The sequence below is a fragment of the Ahaetulla prasina genome, chromosome 3, assembly GCF_028640845.1.
Source record: "Ahaetulla prasina isolate Xishuangbanna chromosome 3, ASM2864084v1, whole genome shotgun sequence".
In the NCBI taxonomy this organism is placed as follows: Eukaryota; Metazoa; Chordata; class Lepidosauria; order Squamata; family Colubridae; genus Ahaetulla; species Ahaetulla prasina.
Genome location: NC_080541.1, coordinates 191,342,789 through 191,365,437, shown reverse-complemented (window position 1 = coordinate 191,365,437; position 22,649 = coordinate 191,342,789). Strand labels below are relative to the sequence as shown.

General features: G+C 40.7%; 1 protein-coding gene across 1 annotated transcript in view; it reads right to left on the bottom strand.

The window, feature by feature from the left end:
- Window positions 1-22,426, bottom strand: part of MYH7B (myosin heavy chain 7B) — a 53,051-nt gene extending 30,625 nt beyond the window's left edge. Inside the window, exons 1-15 of the mRNA XM_058178704.1 lie at window positions 22,285-22,426; window positions 21,546-21,702; window positions 20,296-20,323; window positions 17,353-17,449; window positions 16,577-16,600; window positions 16,258-16,350; window positions 10,537-10,600; window positions 9,744-9,842; window positions 8,949-9,052; window positions 7,012-7,150; window positions 5,388-5,506; window positions 4,725-4,874; window positions 2,068-2,238; window positions 930-1,109; window positions 707-839 (exon numbers count right to left, since the gene is read on the bottom strand). Coding sequence (XP_058034687.1) covers window positions 707-839; window positions 930-1,109; window positions 2,068-2,238; window positions 4,725-4,874; window positions 5,388-5,506; window positions 7,012-7,150; window positions 8,949-9,052; window positions 9,744-9,842; window positions 10,537-10,600; window positions 16,258-16,350; window positions 16,577-16,600; window positions 17,353-17,449; window positions 20,296-20,323; window positions 21,546-21,702; window positions 22,285-22,395 — 1,669 coding nt within the window. The 5' untranslated portion in view covers window positions 22,396-22,426. The remainder of the gene's footprint in view (window positions 1-706; window positions 840-929; window positions 1,110-2,067; window positions 2,239-4,724; window positions 4,875-5,387; window positions 5,507-7,011; window positions 7,151-8,948; window positions 9,053-9,743; window positions 9,843-10,536; window positions 10,601-16,257; window positions 16,351-16,576; window positions 16,601-17,352; window positions 17,450-20,295; window positions 20,324-21,545; window positions 21,703-22,284) is intronic.
- Window positions 22,427-22,649: the final 223 nt, after the last annotated feature.

Below are 22,649 nucleotides of genomic sequence, written 5' to 3'. Positions count from 1 at the left end.
CTGTCCAGAGATATAAATCAGGTCCAGTGTGCCTCCCCCCATGTGCGTGGGGCCATCATTTACCCGAATCAGGTCCAAGGCCGTCATGGAAGCCTGGAACTCCCGAGCTGCAGTCGATAGCAAGCCAGCCGATGGCAAGTTGAAATCCCCCATGACTATGAGTCTGGGGGTCTCAACCGCCACAGAGGCAAGTACCTCCATTATTTTCAAGAGAGATTACCAACTATATCTTATTGGGTTTACAATTATTTATGCTATTGCCTTTGAAATATTTGACAATAGAAGTTATTTTATCATGTCTTTTGTACCCTAATCTGAGCAATGAGGTGGTATATACCTTATCTTTCTTGATCACTTCAGTTGATCAAATTCCATAACATGGATCTGTTTGTATATTTTATTTATTAAATTCTACCCATCATGCCAATCAAAGATTTTGAATACTATTTAAGGGATCTCTACTGCTTATCTGCAACAGTGTTTTCAGTGATGTGTGTGGTCTTTTAGGAGCCAATCAAATCAAATTTTAGATGTAATAGAGAAAATTGTGAGGGAAATATAGAGAAAATATATTGTTTCCTGGAAAGTCCTGAGTTTTGGAAATTGAAAATAGACCTTTCACTGATGTAGCATAACTGTTCCTATGTTCATACATATACTATATGCAATACCATATAAAATAAGCAGGAATGGCAATACAACTCACATGCAGAAGAGCTGACGTAGCTTTCATATAAGCTATTCAATAGCTTATTTTGGGATTTCTGGAAGACACCTACCACTGTCTCATTCAAGGGATCCTTATTTTTATCTAGCCAGCCAATTATATTATAAGGCACCTGTTGATAAACAGCCAAAAACAACACAATCAGAACAATAAAACATTAATTTAAAGTTTATAAGGTGGGAAGTTGGGAACTATTACATACCACTCCTGCATAATGCACCAGCTCAAAGTGGGCCTCATATTTGCGCCTCTTATCTGGCCGAGGCTTCTGGAAGTTGGGTGATTTCCCAATGTGATTGTCATACAGCTTGGCCTTGAATGTCATATCAGAAGCTTTCGGAAACATACATTCTTCCTCCAGAATAGAAAGAATACCAAGTGGCTATAAGAAAAGGATATTCATCAACATTTTAGTAGCAATCTTAATTGGTCTTATATTTATTTAATCCAAAAAAATGGTGGACCACTCATAGTACAGATAGTTAGTAATTCGCACATTATTAATTATTAATAATTAATTTTGCCTATTCTGAATTAGGGATCGTATGAAGTTAGAGTTTTCAGAACAATGGCAGATTTGTGTATATTTTGACAAGTAGAACTATTCTACTCGTATGAAAACAGCTTTGTGTGGCAAGATCACAATAGTTTTGAGCTATATTTAAGGTGATTTGGATCAATAAAAATAACTTTCATAAGACTATTTTGTCATACGGTAAGAAACTGATTTTGAAATTATTCTTTTCATTTGTAAGTATCTGTATTTGCTTTCTTTTGTTTATTTGTTATTTCTTTGCCTCAATTCTACTTTTAAAAGTGTTTTAATTTTCCTGTCTGAATATGTAATATTTGGTTTTGTCGGACATTTATTTATTTTCTCATTCAAAAGATATTGTAAAATTATATGCTTTATTCTTCTTTGTAGATAGATCTAGAAATAAAGGAGAACCCGGAGAATTTTTTAAAAATGTAAATAAGGACTTCACCAATGGGAATTAAATGCCTAAAAATAGCTCTGTAGGTGCACAGTACAAAAAATTCTTTTTCAGCAAAACAACAAAGAAGAGATGATCAGTAGAGTGATTGGAATAAGTTAAATTAGAATATAGTTAAGAATTTTTTAAAAAAGACAGTGAGGAAGAGGGATGGCAGTAAAAGTGAATTATTCTGCCCTATTTTAAAAAAGCTTAGCCAGATAAATTCACTGTTGTTCATATAGAAAAAATTTCAGAAGTAAGAGAATAGCAGAACAAAGTGTAGTCATATACTCCTTTACATAGCTGATTTATTTTTTAATACAACATTCATAAAGCTCTCGCTATTGTATCTCTCAACTTTACCTTTTCAATCAGATCAATGCAAGCCTGCAAGTCCAAGCCAAAGTCAATAAAGACCCATTCAATTCCTTCTTTCTTGTATTCTTCTTGTTCCAAAACAAACATGTGATGGTTGAAAAATTGTTGCAATTTCTCATTGGTGAAGTTGATGCATAACTGTTCAAAGCTGTTATACTGCAGGCAAGAAATGAAACAAAAAGAACTTGAGACTCTACCGTCTACCTAAGATATAATCATTATTAGCACCTTCAGAAAAGCATCAAAGCATTTTGTCCTTTTTGTATATAGCAACTTTCTAATTTGTAACTATACAACTTCAGGCATATATATAACAGAATGGCAAGAACAAAAAAATGTAATTATAAACTTTGTCAAAGAAATATTTAATATTTTTGTAAGCAGCACACAGTTTTAATAGTTGGGCTGTCAAATTTTATGGCACAATTTTTGAAATTCTATGTTTAAGACAATAAAACTATAGTATATGTCCTAAAATGAACTTTTCACAAATTCAAACACAAAAGAAAAACCAACCAATACTATCCTACATTCTTAAAAAATATTTTTAAAATTGCTTATACTTCACATAGCTCCTTGCATTGTTGCTGCCCTGACTTGTTTCCAGTAACAACACAGTATTTCTTGAAAGATTGCCCATCTTGTTATATGCTGTCTTTGCTGAGATCTCCCAATATTTTGGCATCTTGAGTGAAATCTCCTGAAATTTCAGTGATTCTTTAAAAATATTTTCAGGATATTAGGTTTTATCTACACCACACTTGTTATAGTGCTGTTGATCTTTATACATGGCTTTCAGTAGCTCTTTGTGAAAGTAATTAATTAAATGAACTATTGAACAGTAGTTTGCAAGCCTATAGTCAGGACCTGTGTTGCATTTTCTTCACTGTAAATTAATTTAACTATATTTAAAGATTAAAATCAGTATTACAATATTTTACCATATTAAAAAAATAGTCATATGAATCAACCAACACAAGATCCAATTCTAATATCACTTCCACATGGTTCCCATTTCCATTCCCTAGTTTCCCCAAAGAAATCTGAAGATCACCTTTCATATCTTCACTGTCATTCAGTAAAATCCACAAGACAGGATCAAAATCAGGCAAGGTGGTGAATATAGTGTAATGATCCAAGCCTTGCCCTTTTGTATATACACGTATACCAAGGGACAATGCTTAGATCAGTGATGACTAACTTTTTCTGGACCGAGTGCCCAAAGGGCAGCCAAACCTCCAAAATGCAATGTGCACACGGCCCCATACATGCACCCCCCCTGCATGCCCATGCCTTCCTGCACATTCACATGCACCCTTGCACATGCCCCACCCACCCCTGGTCATGCGCACGCAGCCCCCAGCTCCCACCCCCTCGCATGCACACATGGTTCCCCTGCACATGCCCCACACCCCGTGCATGTGCAGCAGAGATCCAAAAACCCCGCTGGCCAGCAGGAGGTGTGCACGTATGCGCAGCAGAGCTGAACTGGGGTGGCAGCTCGCGTGCCCACAGAAAGGGTGCTGCGTGCCACCTCTGGCATTCATGCCATAGATTCGTCATCACGGGCTTAGATTGTTCACCATGTTGCCTGTTTTGAAATGCACACATCCCACTGACATTGCTGCTGCCACGAGTCTGCAATACCTCAAGTCAATTAAAAAATAAATAAACAAAATGTTTAATTGGTTATTTGTTACCTGTTAACGTTTATATTTCATGCTGCCAGCATCTGTGTATTGATTTTTGAAACACCTGCAGTAGTAGCTGTAAAGGTAAAGGTAAAGGTTCCCCTCGCACATACGTGCTAGTCGTTGCCGACTCTAGGGGGCGGTGTTCATCTCCGTTTGAAAGCCGAAGAGCCAGCATTGTCCGAAGACGTCTCCATGGTCATGTGGCCTGCATGACTCAACGCCAAAGGTGCACGGAACACTGTTACCTTCCCACCAAGGTGGTCCCTATTTTTTCTACTTGCATTTTTTACATGCTTTCGAAACTTCTAGGTTGGCAGAACCTGGGACAAATAATGGGAGCTCACCCCGTTACACGGCAGCACTAGGGATTTGAACCGCCGAGCTGCCGATCTTTTGATCGACAAGCTCAACATCCTAGCCCCTGAGCCACTGTAGCTGTAGTAGCTGTAGGAGGGCTAAAAAAAAAGACAGCATGCAGTACCACATGTTGTCTTTTAATGAGCTCTAAAATTAGGCTCTTGAGAAGAAGCTACGTTTTCTCATCCTCCATTCCAGGAGTCAGAGTGAAAGGAAAGTCTCTGCCAAAAGAAAACCAGATCAGCCAGAGTCTCTCTTTTGTACGACAAAGGAGAAACTGTTTAAAGTACTACAGCGCAACCAGAAATTTACAGATGCAGTTGATGAACAGAAACAACAGCATAAAATCTTATTGTGCTATACAACACAAACCATCTGTGGAAGTGCTCTAGAATTCAAGTGCAAATGGATTTTCACCTCAGATCTTGCAACTTGCCAGCCATAGGCTTCACAGGGAAAAAAATCAAGTAAACAATGCTGGTCTGTATATTTCATTGTTAACAATATTCAGTTGTTGCTTTTTCCAATACAGAATCATATAAAATCGCTTTCATATGAAGATGTTAAGCCTTGGCCAGTTTCCAAACCTACCTCAAAGATTTCAAAGCCAGCAATATCCAGAACTCCAATGAAAAATTGCCTGGCTAGTTTGGTGTCCAAGGTTTTGTTGATACGCATAACTAGCCACTTGAACATACGATCGTAAGTAGCTTTGGCCAAAGCTCCTACTGCATACACCACCTGTGATTGCAACATAGTAAAATTTCATCAGAACCACTGTTTTACCTCTAAACTTCATATCTAATACATAGCTTTGTTTATAATAGAGCTATGAAAAGTATTCAAGAGAAACTTCACAAAGCATTTTAACATGAGTGAAGCATCTCTCCTCCAAGGGTTGAGATAGCTGTAACGTTTGGAAGACTTGGCATCAAGGATTTTTCAGGTCGCCTATAGACGTTGCCTTCACAAACAAGGCTTCTCCTGGGACTCCAAAGCATGCCTTGTGCCTTACAGATGACATCGTTGCCTCACACTTTGGAGCAGGCCTTTCGTTCATACTAACATACTTTGCTTTACAAATAAATCTCTGCTCAACAAATCCTAAAAACATATGCTTTGAGATAGCTAGCAAGATAATTATTTATTTTGTTCTTACAATTGCAGAAAAGTTTTGTTTTAGACCCACAACTAAAAGATCATATAAGTATATGGGAGTCACATGGCCAAGTTGTACAATTCCCAAATGCTTACCTGATCTACGGTCTGACCTTTGGTGACATATTCATTTCCAACTTTCACTCTTGGATGAAGCAACCCCTTGATGAGGTCAGCTGAGCTGATCCCCATGAGGAAAGAGGCTTTATCAGCACCTGCAGCACAAGAGCAAATACCAACATTGTAAAATAACAAAATTAAAAAGAAACAAGAGTTTCCAAAATTTAAACTTTTCAAATGAGAATTATTCTCTAGCTATTTAAAAGTAAGTGACAATTAGTCTTTTTGGTCCAGAATTAATAGTGAAGTGCTTCCCACTGAATCTCCTATACCTTGGTGGTCATCTGTTTATTTTGCTAACCATGTGATACTCTGTGAAACATCACAGCATGGTGAAGGGGAGGAGAAGGAATGGCACCTTGGAAAACTGGCTGCCACCTATTTTTCAGATGATAATTGTTTTATATTTATTTATAAATTATTATAAGTCTTACAATAACATAAAAAGCAACACAAACTACCATAATAAAGAATAAAAGCAATAAAGAAGGGGAGGAAGAAGGAGAAAAACAAAAGTGCAGAAAAAAGAATAAAAAGAAATAAAGAAGCCTCCGATTTTCTTTGTAACAAATATAAATTGAATTACAAAATTCTCTCTTAGTCTATGATTGCAAAAAAAGCATTTTTTTAATTATCTAGTTTTTTCCCCAATCATCAAAATCACAAACGATAAATGCATTTTTTTAACTTCATGCAAAAAGTAACATGTCCAAGCATGTTAAAATATCCCTTAATGTTGTTCACATTTCTAGCAAAGATTCAAAGCGCCTTTATGCACTTAGACAAAGCTGTAGTAACAAATGCCAATGATACACCATGTTATAAAAATCCACTGTGCTCGGACAAAAAGCAAATGTTAGTCCTTTCAATCACATATTTTCCCATTGGTCCATTTGTATATTATAACCAAATTTTAGCCCATTTTATCATACATTATTTTACTTGTTTTTCTTCTGCCTCGGATGGCAATTATTTTGATCTCCAAATGATTGAGATAGAGAGGTCTTCCACTTATTTGGAATTATGGAACAACCTGGTGGGCACTCTAACAAAATGAGAAAGTGGACAGATAAGGACTGTCTTTTGATAAAATGTGTGTTGTGGGGAACATACCTAGTACAAAGCACATATTTATTAGAATGCTATTTTCTATCCTTTCTAGCCCCTATCCTGCTGAAAAGTGTTAAATGAAATAGATAAAATAAACATACATCAATGTTTGTCTGTAAGCTTCCATAAGCCTGAACTTTAAACATCACGTATATGCAGGGGTGGGTTCTACTTACCTTTACTACCAGTTTGCAATGGGAGCGTGTTTGCGCTCTCCCTTTGTTCACGCACACACATATGCTTCTGCGCATGCATATGCACAGATCATCCATGATGACATCCAGGCGAGTGGGCGAGCCTACCGCCACTTTTAATACCAGTTCGCAAAAACCGGACCGAACCAGGAGCAACCCACCACTGCGTATATGATTGCTTGTAATGCAGCAGACTACTGGTTACTGCTCTGGAATTAGCCACTAGTAATTAGGGGCTAAGTAATTAGTTACTGCTCTGGAATTAGCCACTAGTAAGCAGCAGCGCAAATGCTTACTTTCAGTGCCTTCAGCCTCTGCCTGTTCCTCCCGTTGCTTCTGCTTGAATTTCATGTTGCCAAAGTGCATGATGGAACCTACTATTTTATAGCAGCCATACTTCTCTTCATTGCTGAACCCTAGGATGTCCATAGCATGCTATAAAAAGGAACCAGATAAGATAGATTTTTAAAAAAATCATTCTGTTAAGAAGCAAAAAATGAAGATGAATTCACTAGGTATTTACTAGGACACCAACAAAATGTCTGAAGTGCTTAAGCTCACTTTACTACAATTAAATGCACATTATTTATAATTTTAAAAACATCCATTTAAAATGTATTATATTGGGTGTATTCCATTTTTTATCAGTAATGTTGTTTGGATTCCTTGGGAATTTGATGAATGATGCCAACTAGTTTTAACAAAGACTTTTCTGGAAACAATCCTATTTCAATATATATTTCTTATTGTGTAATCAGTCTGTTTCATTCAAGTCACTGGCATTTGTAAACCTCCTCTTCCATCACTCCATATTCCTCTTCCCCTATGATTGCAGAGACTGAAGGAATATTATCGCTAACAGAGATGAAATGATAGAAGGTGTTGAAGCTAGGGAACCTTGGGGGCGAGTGATCATGCAATATTGGAATTCAACATTATTCAAAAATTCAACATTATCCTTCAAAAAGACCTTGACTATGTGTCAGATTGGTCAAACAAGTAGCAACTTCAAAGGAACTTGCAGATGAGATCTCAGAATCACTGAACTATATCTTTCAAAGATCCTGGAGCACCGGGGAACTGCCAGAGGATTGGGAAAGAGCTGATGTAGTTCCCAGCTTCAAAAAAGGGGGGAAAATAGATCCAGGAAACTACAGACCTATCAGCCTGACCTCAACACCAGGGAAGATTCTGGAAAAGATAATCAAGCAACAAATCAGTGAATACCTAGAGATATGAGCTAGCAGCATGCAGCAGCTGCCAAAAAAGCCAAAACAGTTCTAGGCTGCATAAACAGAGGGATAGAATCAAGATCGCATGAAGTGTTAATACCACTTTATAATGCCTTGGTAAAGCCAAACTTGGAATACAGCCTTCAGTTTTGGTTGCCACGATGTAAAAAAGATGTGGAGACTCTAGAAAGAGTGCAGAGAAGAGCAACAAAGATGATTAGGGGACTGAAGGCTAAAACATATGAAGAACAATCACAGGAACTGGGTATATGTAGTTTAATGAAAAGAAGGACTAGGGGTGACATGATAGCAGTGTTCCAATATCTCAGGGGCTGCCACAAAGAAGAGGGAGTCAAGCTATTCTCCAAAGCACCTGAGGGCAGGACAAGAAGCAATGGGTGAAAACTAATCAAGGAGAGAAGCAACCTAGAACAAAGGAGAAATTTCTTGACAGTTAAAACAATTAATCAGTGGAACAACTTGCCTGCAGAAGTTGTAAATGCTCTAACACTGGAAGTTTTAAAGAAGATATTGGATAACCATTTGTCAGAAATGGTGTAGGGTTTCCTACCTAAGCAGGGGGTTGGACTAGAAGACCTCCATGGTCCCTTTCAACTCTGTTATTCTGTTTTTTTCTGTTTTCTGTTATCAGTTACATAAACTGCATATAAGCTGCAGACCTTATTTTTTTCCAAGTCATTTTGTAATATAAATATATGTAATATAAATTTCTTTTGGTAGAGATATGATTCAGATGATCTGCCTTTAGTCTTAAATTATTCCATTAAGGATGACTAACTACTATGAAAGCAGTGATATATGAAAATATACAAGAGAATTTAGAAAAGATTATTTTTTTATTGATATGAAGCAATGACAATATTCACTTTTTACTGAAATAAAAAGTATTTATTCTGTTTTACGTGGCTAGTGTAAATAGCACTGAGGCACTTTATAAAGAGAACTCCACGGTTTTGCTTTATTGCTGAAAAAATACTTACATCTGTAAGCATGAGCTCTTCTCCATCATCCAGGTTGTCCACAGTTGTTACTCCTTGTGAACAGAAGTGATAGTCATAAGGGTTGGAAGACACCAAAAGCATATCTGGAATGGAATAATTTAGAGATTAACATTTATAATTTGGGATATATTATAGGAATTCATTTAATCTATTTATAAATCTAAGGAAAAAAGAAGTAGGATCATGCAGTGGATTCAACTTAAATGTAGTCTGCCTGCAAAAATAAGACCATCAACTTTCAAAACTTCTCTATTTAATGTCTACTGTCATCATAAACGTCTAATTTTAAGTGATATTTGACAGTACTGTCTACGCTAAACTGACAAACCTGAGCAGTGCTCCGAAAATTGTTTAATTATTATATAATTGAGATGAATAATTGAACATATTCATTTTATTGGTTAAATGTTTGTTAGACCAGCTTTCTATGGATTTATTATAAGCAGAGTTTCAGTGAATTTCTGAAATATTATAAGCATGCATTGTCATTGGGAAAGTTCCGAGCTGAAAATTGCTGTTTAGCTATGAAGCCTATTAGAAGTCTTTGAGCCAACAATGACTCAAAAGATGGATATAGACGTGAATGTGCTCACAAGAAGAAAAGTATGAACTTATAGCTTTGTTGTAGATGCAGATTTATTGATACCAATAGCAACTGTTGATATACAGCAGCCTATCAGACTGCTGAACATAGCTCTGCGGCTGTTCTGGTTTATGTGTCTTCCAGGCTGGCTACTAACAAATTCCTTTACATACCATTTTAATGCTGATTACCTTGTAGTTCTGGCTTCTTTCCAGAAAGGATTTGGTAGTAAATGTGGTAACTCCTCTCTCCTGGCTGCTGGAAAATCACTCTTGATTTTTCCAACAAGTCTGAAAACAAAATGCAAAATATTCAGTTGCAAGGCAACTTTACTTTATGACACTGTACTCAAAAGAAAGATAATCTTGGATTTTATAGGAGATCACTCTTGAAGAACAAAAGTAGAGTTTTGTGAAAGCAAAATACATATTCAATCCAGCAGTTTGTTTCCACAGTAGACATACAGGGCAAATTATTCAGGGGCTGCCACAAAGAAGAGGGAGTCAAGCTATTCTCCAAAGCACCTGAGGGCAGGACAAGAAGCAATGGATGGAAACTAATCAAAGAGAGAAGCAACTTAGAACTAAGGAAATATTTCCTGACAATTAGAACAATTAATCAATGGAACAACTTGCCTGGAGTTGTGAATGCTCCAACACTGGAAGTTTTTAAGAAGATATTGGATAACCATTTGTCTGAAATGGTGTAATGTTTCCTACCTAAGCAGGGGGTTGGACTAAAAGACCTCCAAGGTCTCTTCCAACTCTGTTATTCTATTTCTATTCTGTAAAGCCCATAAATAGAATATAAGTGCAACAACTGATATTCAGAGGCATCTGGAAATTGTCATTCTTTTTTACATGTATACACTATTACATACATTATTATAATTAAAAATCAACTCTTGCCCATTTATTCAGTAATCTCATTTATAACTTCATCCTACATAAATTTATTCAATTTTCTTCTAGATTCACTACTCACATATGTCGATGTCAGCAGATGCCAATTTTCCTGATGGTCCAAAATGAATACGGATAAACTTGCCCTAAAATATGTAGAAAGAAAAGGAGCTCACATACTGCTTTCTGAGTCTGTCATCTGCACCTCTGTAACTGTCTGGTTTGGTTCTGCAACCCAACAAGACAGACACAGACTTCAGAGGATCATTAGAACTACAGAAAAAACAATTGCTACCAACCTGCCTTCCATTTAGGACCTGTATACTTCACGAGTCAAAAAGGAGGCTATGAAAATATTTACAGATCCCTCACATCCTGGACATAAACTGTTTCAACTCCTACCCTCAAAACGACGCTATAGAGCACTGCAGACCAGAACAACTAGACACAAGAACAGTTTTTTCCCAAACGCCATCATTCTGCTAAACAAATAATTCCCTCAACACTGTCAAACTATTTACTAAATCTGCACTACTATTAATCTTGTCTTCCTTCCCATCACCTTCCACTTATGACTGTAATTTTGTTGCTTGTATCCTTATGATTTATACTGATATTGATTGTTTCCTGATTGCTTATTTGTAGCCTATGACTATCATTAAGTGTTGTATCATTAAGTGTTAAATTTGTACCCTATGACTATCATTAAGTGTTGTAAGTGTTGTACCTTGATGAAGGTATCTTTTCTTTTATGTACACTGAGAGCATATGCACCAAGACAAATTCCTTGTGTGTCCAATCACACTTGGCCAATAAATTCTATTCTATTCTATTCTATTCTATTCTATTCTATTCCAGTGTATCATAGTAAGCTTACTATGTCTATACTAGAAAAAGTTAGCATTTTCTAAATCTCCATGCTGCCATCTTTTGCAGCCTAGATATTGTTATTGTTTGCTGCTATTATAATTGTTGTTGTTGTTATCATTATTATTATGTACTTTATTCATTAAACATGAAACTCAGTCAGCTGAGTCATCGTCATCATCATCATCATCATCATCATCATTATTATTATTATTATTATTATTATTATTATTATTATTATTATTATTATTATTATTATTATTATTATTATTCCTGCCTTTCAGCTTAAAAGGTATATAATCAGACTATGCTTAATAAAAAAAACAGGTATGGAAACAGTTTGTTACACATCTTAACGGTACCACATAACAAACTAAGAAAGCATACACATAACAACCATAAAATTTATTTATTTATTTATTTATTATTTAAATTTGTATACCGCCCTTCTCCCGAAGGACTCAGGGCGGTTCACAGCCAAGTAAAATGCACAATACATACAATTAAAATACTAATAAAAAACTTATTTAAATTGGCCATAATTAAAATTTGGAAGTAAAACCCATTTAAAAACCCATAACTTAAAAAACTAACCCAGTCCAGCGCAGATAAATAAGTAAGTTTTGAGCTCGCGGCGAAAGGTTCGGAGGTCCGGAAGTTGACGAAGTCCTGGGGAGTTCGTTCCAGAGGCGGGGCCCCACAGAAGGCCCTTCCCTGGGTGTCGCCAGGCGACATTGTCGCGCCGGCGGCACCCTGAGAGTCCCTCTCTGTGAGGCGCACGGGTCGGTGAGAGGTATTTGGTAGCAGCAGGCGGTCCCGTAAGTAACCCGGCCCTATGCCATGGGCGCTTTAAAGGCGTTCACCAACACCTTGAAGCGCACCGGAAGGCCACAGGTAGCCAGTGCAGCCTGCGCAGGATAGGTGTCACTCGGGAGCCACGAGGGCTCCCTCTATCACCAGCGCAGCTGCATTCTGGACCAACTGCAGCCTCGGATGCCCTTCAGGGAGCCCCATGTAGAGCATTGCAGTAGTCAGGCGAGGCGTCACAAGGCGTGAGTGACTGTGCACAAGGCATCCCGGTCTAGAAAGGCGCAACTGGCGCACCAGGCGAACCTGGTGGAAAGCTCTCCTGGAGGCGGCCGTCAAATGATCTTCAAAAGACAGCCGTGCATCCAGGAGAACGCCCAAATTCGCACCCTCTCCGCCGGGGCCAATGACTCGCTCCCGACAGTCAGCCGCGGACTCAGCTGACTGTGCGGGATGCCGGCATCCACAGCCACTCCGTCTTGGAGGATTGAGCTTGAGCCTGTTTCTCCCCATCCAGACCCGTCGGCTTCCAAACACGGGACAGCACTTGATAGCTTCATTGGGGTGGCCGGTGTGGAAAAGTACAGCTGGGTGTCATCAGCGTACAGCTGGTACCTCACACCAAAGCCACTGATGATCTCACCCAGCGGCTTCATATAGATGTTGAACAGAAGGCGAGAGAATCGGCCCTGCGGCACCCACAAGTGAGGCGCGCGGGGTGACCTCTGCCCGTCAACACCGTCTGCGACGGTCGGAGAGATGGGAGGAGAACCACCGATAAGCGGTGCCTCCACTCCCAACCCCCAACCGGCGCAGCAGGATACCATGGTCGATGGTATCAAAAGCCGCTGAGAGGTCTAATAGGACCAGGGCAGAGGAATAACCCCTATCCCTGGCCCTCCAGAGATCATCCACCAGCGACCAAAGCCGTCTCAGTGCTGTAACGGGTCGGAAGCCGGACTGGAGCAGGTCCAGATAGACAGTTTCCTCCAGGTGCAGGGAAACTGATATGCCACCATACTCTCTACAACCTTCGCGGCGGGTTGGAGACAGACGATAATTACCTAAAACAGCGGGTCAGGAAGGCTTCTTGAGGAGGGCCTCACCACCGCCTCTTTCAAGGCGGCGGAAGACTCCTCCAACAAGGAAGCGCTCGTAATCCCTGGAGCCAGCCTCGTGTCACCTCCTGAGTGGCCAGCACCAGCCAGGAGGGCACGGGTCCAATAAACACGTGGTGGCATTCAATCTACCCAGCAACCTGTCCATGTCCTCGGGAGTCACAGGGTCAAACTCATCCCACACAACATCACCAAGACCGCCCTCAGATACCTCGTCTGAATCGCCACAATTTTGGTCCAGACCGTCCCTAAGCTGAGCGATTTTATCGTATAGATAACCGTTAAACTCCTCAGCACGTCCCTGCAGCGGGTCATCCGCTCCCCTGGTGAAGGAGGCGGGTCACCAGGCTGGGGCAGCTGGGCGGTTATCTGCCGGCGCAATGAGGAGGCGTGGGCGCCTCGCTTCCCTCAGTGCCACTAGGTAGGTCCTGGTATAGGATCTAACTAGTGTCCGATCAGCCTCTGAGCGGCTGGACCTCCAGGAACTCTCTAGGCGTCTTCTCCGGCGTTTCATCCCCTCAGCTCCTCGGAGAACCAAGGGCGGTTGGGATCTGCGCGGGTCAGAGGCCGCAAAGGCACGACACGGTCTAAAGCCCCAGCCGCAGCCCGTTCCCAGGCTGCAGCTAGTTCCTCTGCCGTGCCGTGAGCCAGACCCTCAGGAAGTGGCCCAAGCTCCGTCCGAAACCTCTCTGGGTCCATCAGGCGCCTGGGGCGGTACCACCGTAATGGTTCCGTCTCCCTGCGGTGTTGGGTAGCGGTCAGAAAGGCCAGGCGAAGGAGAGTGATCTGACCATGACAAAGGTTCAATGACTATTTCCTTTAAGTCCAGATCTCTCAACCACTGACCAGAGACAAAAATCAGGTCCAGTGTGCCTCCCCCGATGTGAGTGGGGCCATCCACTACTTGAGTCAGGTCCAAGGCCGTCATGGAGGCCAGGAACTCCCGAGCTACCGTCGATGGAGCCGGCAGATGGCAAGTTAAAGTCCCCATGACTAAAAGTCTGGGGTCTCCACTGCCACCCGGCAAGCACCTCCAGGAGCTCGGGCAGGGCAGCTGTCACGCAGCAAGGAGCCAGGTCGCGACCAGCAAGCCCATCTGACATCTATGACCCCACCTCACAAGAGGATTCACACCCGGCAATCTGAGGTACAGTGGTCTCCCTTGGCTCTAGACTCTCTTTGATAGCAACCGCCACCCCTCCACCCCTACCCTGGGCCCTCGGCTGGTGGAATGCACGGAAACCGGTGGGCACATCTCGACCAGGGCACACCCCTTCAGTGCCCAACCAGGTCTCCGTGCGCCTATAATATCCGCGGCACCCCCCTGAATCAGATCATGTATTAGGGGGGCCTTATTGGCCACGGACCGTGCGTTGCATAACATCAGACGAAGGCCCAGGCTCTGAGGGTCTTGGCCATCCGGGGAACGGGAGAAGTCAGGGGGATCGGGGCACGCGATCGCCTGCAAACATCGAACGCGTGACCCCCCATGTCGTCGATCCCCCTCCCGCCATATCTGCCCCTCCCACTTACCGTGCAAATAGACTCACCCTCACACAAAGGAACACACTCCCCCCCCATAACCTCCGAACCCAATTGATAGTCGCCACGAGCATGCGCTGGAACTGGTTTCCCTCCCGACGGGCTACCCCCCTCACCCACCCTAACCCTCCCACCCCCACCCAACACTACCTCCCCTTCCAACCCAGACCCGTCAGTTCCCACCTCCCTTAAAAGTCCCATTAAAATTCCCTTAAAACCCTATTAAAATAATTAATTAAAAATCCCCTGAGTCTCCTATTTTTGGCATGCCATCTCTCGGGGTTCCAAAACCCGTCCTCAAGATGGGCCCTCGATAATGTGGAGGGCCAGACCCGCGAGAGAGGGGAGTCTCGCAGGGCAAGAAGGTCAGCCGCTGTAAATGTCCGCATGATAAAAGTCCGGCGAACAGACCCATCCTGGACCTGTCAAGATGGATATTGACGCCAGTAGTTCCGAGTAGAAGCCAGCCGGGATGTAGGCCTTGGGCGGTAGATGAACAAACCGCCATGATTCAGTCAGAGCTCCAACCCCTCATCTCCAGTCCCGAGGGGTGGTCTATGGGCGCGGGGGGGGAGAGAGAGGATATAGTCCTACAATAGACAGGCTAGGATTGTCCAGGACAATCCTCAATTCCCCCTGTTGGGGACCAAAGGTCTTCAAAAGATCCCCTACCGACGAGGCATCTCTCTCCAAATCCGGGGGGGGGGCAAAGGATTCAAAAAAGCCCCCATAGGCGGTCCATAGACGTCCTCTAGATGGTAGCGAGGGCGTCCCCTGGACCCGTGGACAACCTTCAAGATGACAAAGAAGGCGACCATCGGGCCTCTTCGTGGCCGCCAAGCCAGGCCTCCAGCTGGAATAGGCCACTCACCCGTCGGGTTTGCTGGGTCAAGCCACGGTTCGCCGGACCCAGTCAACCACCAACAGGCTAGGCCCTGGCCAAGCCGGTCCAGCCAGGCCGCCACCGCCGCCACCGCCACCGCCACTGCCGCTGCCGGGGGGAAGGAGCCTCCAGGCCAGGCCGCCGCCGCCACTGAAGAACTCGGCCGCCGCCGCCATTGTTGGAAAAGGCCAGGCTGCTCACACCACCGGCACCACAGACGAGGGGTAACAAAGGGGAGAGAGGTTCTAAGCCCCTCCCGAAGCAGGGCCAGGCCAGGCCGCCGACCACCGCCGCCGTCGCTGGAAAAGGCCCGGCCGCTGGAAAAGCCGGGCCGCTGCCGCCCAGCCAGGCCGCCGCCGTCGCTGGAAAAGCCGGGCCGCTGCCGCCCAGCCAGGCCGCTGCCGCCCGGCCTGGAGAAGGCCGGACCGCTGGCGCCGCTGGAAAAGGCCCGGCCGCTGGAAAAGGCCCGGCCGCTGGAAAAGGCCGGGCCGCCGTCGCCGTCGCTGGAAAAGGCCCGGCCGCTGGAAAAGGCCGGGCCGCCTTTATATATGTTATATATTGCTGCTTTGATTTAACGTATACTTACAAATCGTGAAGAGTTGTCATTTCTCAGGGTTTTGGCATTGCCAAAAGCTTCCATAGCAGGGTTAGCCTCAATGATTTGATCTTCGAGGGTACCCTATGAAACAATCATGGATAATATATTTTCACACTCATAGATCAAAACTTTGCCCCAGGGAAAACAAATTTATGCACATATGTACGGTAACTACCTGGCCAAAGGGAGCCATTATCTGTTTCTAGAACCTGTCCTAAATTTGATAATCACATTGCCTGCTCTTCACTCAAGTTTTTGATGTTTAATTTTTTTTAAGTTTACAGTGTTTTCTTGTTTAAAAACTTACCCCGGTTTTAGTGGCAGGTGCTTGCTATAAAAAAGATTTTAAAAGACAGATTTAGAATTTCAAAAATACAAAAGTAGAGTCACAGAAAATGCCAATCAAAGATGAAAACAATCCAATTTTGTTGATGAGAAAATCCAAAATGATTAAATTTTCATAAAAAGTAACATATTTAATACATCAAAAATGTTAAATATATTAGATAAATATAAAAAACAGCACCAAGAAGCAAGAAGGTTAAAAAAACAAATCCAAAAAAGAAAAACACTATTGGTGATTTTTTTTTTAACGTAATCAAAGTCAAAAAAAATACTGATAAGAAAATAAGCAGTTGCAAAGATATTTCAAAAAGAAAAAAGGGAAAAGAAAAAAGAAATGCAAGATGAAGAAGAAACAGAATAAGGAAGGATACAAGATGAAAAAGAATAAAAAGGAGCAAGAGAGATAATTGGGGGAGGGAAATCACAAAAAGCAAGGCTTAAAAGAAAGAGTTGCAAGACTGCTTTGGGGAACTTCCCTCTTTTTTTGAAAATAAAAATAATGGAGGGAAGGGAAACACACTGGTCATTTAAAAAAAAAAATCCTTGAAGCAACCACTGCTTCATCATTCTTTTCATGAAATTTTCCCCAAAAGCAATTTTTTCAAGCCTTGCTTGTTTCAAAACAAAAGAAAAGGCCACGTCCAACACACTGCCAAACATAAAAGAAGTCCAAAAGAAAACAAAAGAAAAACGAACAAAAGAAAAAAGAAAAACATTTTTTGCAAATGAAGGCCTTACTCCTTTCTTGCCCGGAGAGTCACCCAGGGCTGCGACAATGGCAAAGTATTGAATGACTCGCTTGGTGTTTACAGTCTTACCAGCACCAGATTCTCCGCTTAGAGTAATAGAAATACACAGATGAAGAGTATGAAGCAATTACCAAAAATTTCCCATACTCACACAATCAGCCAGTCAACTCCCAACCACCCAGAAATATACTAGAGTTCAGAGTGGAGAAAGACATGCTAGCATATTAACCATCCCGCTAAGTCTTAAATACTATTTACTAATGAATGGGTTTTGTGGTACCCAGGACACAGGTTGTGTTTATGAGATATTTCAAAAAAGGCCTGGATGAACAAGAACAATGTCGCAGAGGGGACATCTATCTTTTTCTTGCTCCTGAAAATAATGGGATTGGACAGTATGATGCCTCTGTTGCCTTGACCTTTGCCTTGTCTGCAATAAGGATGGACAAAGGCCTGTGCTGCTTTGAAAAATATGGTTTTAAGTCTAATGGTTGCATCTGAGCTTTTTATGGAATGAGACACAGGGAAATCTGTTAAAATATAATTTCCCCTCCTTAGAGATTCCTAAGCAGCACAGTCATCAACTGATTGGGTTGTTTTTTCTATCAGTATTAATTACAGTTTAGGGTATCAATATGATAAGCATAATATTATTTGAGTTTTTTTCATATAAATTGAACATAATGTTAGATACAAAATAAACTGCCATTGATTACATCAAAATATCTGTTGTACAACAAAGATTTCCATCTTGAGTTGACTGGAAATTCTGAGAGATGCCATTTCAATATATCTGGCAGTAAAAGTTGGGAAAGATCAAGTTAAATGCATTTGTAAGCTTCTACATGTATGTACACATTCTAGATGCATCTGGAATATCTGAACAGATGTTGAAGATTAAATGCTCTTAACATGCTGCAATAAGAGATTCTGGAAAAACTGCAGCTGCAGAGCTTCTGCACTACATAATCTAGAGATAATTTCTGCATTGGAAGCTATTTACTAGCAAGAGGAAAGAAGGTGGCATCATTGATATGAGTCTTCCCTTTCCCATCCCTTCCCAGGAACTGTTGACTAAATGGGTAAGATTGACTCAGCCTGTAGATTTTAGTATTCTTCCAGAAAGTAAAAGCTAGGATACAAGCTTTTCCCCAAAGCTTTAGCCAAAGACTATCTACTATTGACCTCACCCCATTCTTAAGAGGTCTGTAAGGGGCGTGCATAAGAGCACCAGCGTGCCTACCGTTCCTGTCCTAATGTTCCCTTTGATTGTATCCAATTCATATGGTTATTTCATGCTTATATTTATATATACTGTTGTGTTTGACAAATAAATAAATAAAAACAAGCTGTTTAATCAAGAATTTGTGTTAAATAGAAACAGTTTTCTGTTGTAGAAAGTGCAGAAGTTCATAAGACTGCACTTCCTTTGCTGTTCTACACCAAACAGCTTCATGCTTCACACATAGAAAATTATTTTAATTGCTTTCAGGAATGAAAAGTAAAATCACAGTGTTTCTTTATATCTCAAGAGATAACTAGGAAAGGTTGGTTCAACCACATGTAAAACTAAACTCTCCAAAGAGAGGAACTCAAGCTCAGCAGGATATTGAATCTTTTTTCACTTAGGCTGGGATCGTCTTCTGTGCTATCAATAAAGTTCAATGGCACTGGCCTGGCATTGATTTCATGCCTAAAGTTAGCTGCCCTTCCATTGTAATCCCAGCACACAAAGAGCTATACTGAGGTGGGGGGTAGGAGTGAGGTCTCTGCAGGCCTAGAGCCAAACATCTCATGCTTTCAGCCCCTGCTTTACCTAATTAGGCCATGGCCAAGGCTGGAAGCTTGGGGAGGGGGGGAGCAGATTAAGCTTTTTATAGCATCATCATGGCTGCTTCAGTTAATAATTCTTCCCTTTCTTTCTTTTTACAAATGGGGTTCAGCCTACTTTCTCCAGGATCTCCTTTTCTCATAATTCCTGCCCACTTGCTCATTCTCCAGCTTTGATTTCTTATTCTTTCCCTTTTATGCTACTAGTCTCATAGACTTTTTGTACCCATACTCAGATCTTTTCAAAAGGCATTCTCTTATCTACAAATCGTGGTCATTCATAGTCATACAATTCTTTTTCAATAATCCTTTTCATTAATGTCCACTGATACTAAAACTCTTCAGTTTTTTCCTCCATATGTTTGATCTGGTATTTAACATTAGAGTTTTGATTTTTAAGCTCTTGTTCATGTATGGAAGGCAAATGTGCAAATATCCAAGGCATATCTAGTAGTCCATTAGTGCAATGGATTTTATCATGGTTGATGAAAGCAACAGGTAAGATATGGCCATTGAACTAGTTCCATTTAATGAAACAAAAGTGATGTGGACTTGCTCTAATTCGGATTCCCCAACAGTGTACCTTCCAATTGAACTCATCATAGACCACCACAATGTTTCTGGCAGTATGTCCAAATAGAATATGAAAAATGGAATAATATAAATGAAATTTTATTGCCTTAATTGGGGTTTTTCACAGAAAATGCTTCCCTAGAATACCTCAATGACATGGTGCCCTCAAAACAAACGATGCACATAGGAAGGATGATCAACCATGCAGACTGGGTTATTTGCTGTCCCACTTTTGGTTGGCTGTATACCCCCTGAGACAATAGTAGCAGCTGTTCGCTGACATATAATAGCCAGAAAATCTGAGATAACAAACTGAAAGAGGATAGGGAGTTGCAGGAAGAGATCATTATGTTCCTCAAAGATTGTGCAGCCTGCCCAAACAATTCAGCTTTCTTTTCTCAACAGGATGATATGGTAAACTTGATCTACCTAGAATTGATTTCATATAGAAACCACAGGACAAAAAGAACTTAATTCAAAAGCACATACAAATGAAACATCAATTGCACAGATAAGAGACAGCACTTACGTGATAAGCATAGACTGATTCTCTCGATCTGTAAGGTAAAGAAAAAAAATTGGGAAATCCAAGGACTGTAGGCTAGATAGAAAAGTCAGAAACTTCTTGGAAGAAGAAAACAGAAAAATGTATACTTTTTAAGTAAAACTAAATAGATCTGCTCATGCATTGAGCTTCTTTCAAAGGAGTCTTTTTGATACACTGGCAGCATATTAGATTCAGAATCTATATAGGACTGCTTATGTTAAGTTTGATTAACTATAGATAATCAAAACCAAAATATGTCTATAGCACATCCAAAAGAAGGATTCTAGTTTAATGTTTCTGTTACAGTTGTATGCCACTTTCCACCAACCTCTCAATAGATTCTGAAGTGGTATATAGTCTCTTCAGAACATTTGGGTAGAGAAATGAAGCTGGAATGATACATAACTTATTCCACTCCTATATAGATAGTCCTTGACTTATGACCACAATTCAGCCCAAAATTTATATTGTTAAGTAAGTAATTTGTTATGTGCATTTTGCCACATTTTACGATTTTTCCTGCCACACTTGTTAAGTGAATCATTGCAATTCTTAAGTTAGTAACATGGTTGTTAGGTGAATCTGGTTTCCCTATTAACGTTGCTTGTCAGAAGGTCACAAAAGGGGATCACATGACCCTGGAACACTGCACCCGTCATAAATATGAGTCGGTTGCCAAGCGTCTGTATATTGATCACATGACCATAGGGATGCTGCAATGGTCATAAGTGGAAAAAATGGCCATAAGTCATTTTTTCAGTGCCGTTGTGACTTTGAATGGTGACTAAACGAACTGTTGTAAGTCAAGGACTATACTTGTCAGTAGTATAGGTTGTGACACAGGGAGACCCAAAATTCAACAGCTAGTCTCACATTGGCAAAGATTTTCTTAAATCATAGAAGTAATTGCTGAACTCTACTGCATGTTTTTGCTTTAGATAAATTATTATGCAAGTCTGTGCTACCTCTAAAAACCATTTTCTCTTCTTTCTGAATTTTTATTTTCAAATAACTAGATCTGCTAGATACATATGAAGAGATGAACAACTCCGCCAATATTAAAAAGCATTAAAAGTTGAAAAACAATTGTGCAAAATTCATAGCTCTTCATATGTTGTTGGTACATAATCCCCTTCATATTGACTCCGACTGGGAAGTGTGAAGAACAGGAGTAAATCAGGTGCTCAGTTCCTTTCCCACAATTTTTTATAACAATTGGATTAGACACTTACTGCGCAGCATGTCATTATAGGCATTATCTGCAATGGCATAGATGTGGGGCGGGGACTCAGACCTCCGCTTGCCTTTATAAGCTGCTACAACAGGAGCTGTATAGACTGGAAGCCATTTGTATGGATTTATGGTGACACAGAACAAGCCTGAATAGGTCTGAGAAGAAAGAAACAGCATAGCTATGAGAAAAGTAAACCAGGCTGACCCCAATAGTACAGTTCATTAACCAAATGCAAGGGTCATCCTCCAGTAGAGGGCACATTGCCAACTCTTAAGAGATTTTTATTCTCTCTGTTCCACCTCTTAGTTCAGTTCATCTGTTTCTTCAAATAAACAATAGTAAGTGAGAAAATACTACATATTCTTTTTATTATCTCCTTTGCTTAAAGAGGGTGCAAAAATGAAGGGGTAGCAGTGAAAGCAACAAGGAAAAGGTTGATCTTTTCTGGGAAAATGTCCAAAGATAGAAAGTTGCTCAAGACCCCACTAAAACTAAAATGTAGTTTAAAAAAGAAAAAGTAATGTAAAATGTTTCAATTCTAGTACCGTATTTCGAATTCATCTAGGATTTAAATATGTAATATTTTAAAAAATAACTATTTCTAATGAAATTAAAGTTAGCAGTTGGGAGTTTTGTAGCACACAATCTTACTATTTGGTACAATGAATAAATCTAAAACATGTTTCACACACAGGATGCAATACAGTGTAATGAACAGTGTAAGTCTTCTAACTTACATAGATCATCCACTTGCTGTAACGCCTTTTTAGGTTATGCAGGACTGAAGCCTCATTGAGATGAGTTAACATAGCCATATCTTCAATCATGTCAAATTTTGGAGGATTCATAGCTTGAATATCATCTTCTTTAACCACAAGAGTCTAGAGGAATCAAACAAATTGTTTGATGAAAATACAAGAACCTATTTTGTTTATGTACTGATCCATAAGCTCAAAAAAATCCTTAAGGATCTAGCATGCAACTGTTAAATCACATAACTTACATGACAATGGGGCTATTAATTGATGAAGTAGCCTCTAATCCACAAATCTATTCATTAAGACATGATAACATTTTGACATTTATATCTTATTATGATAAA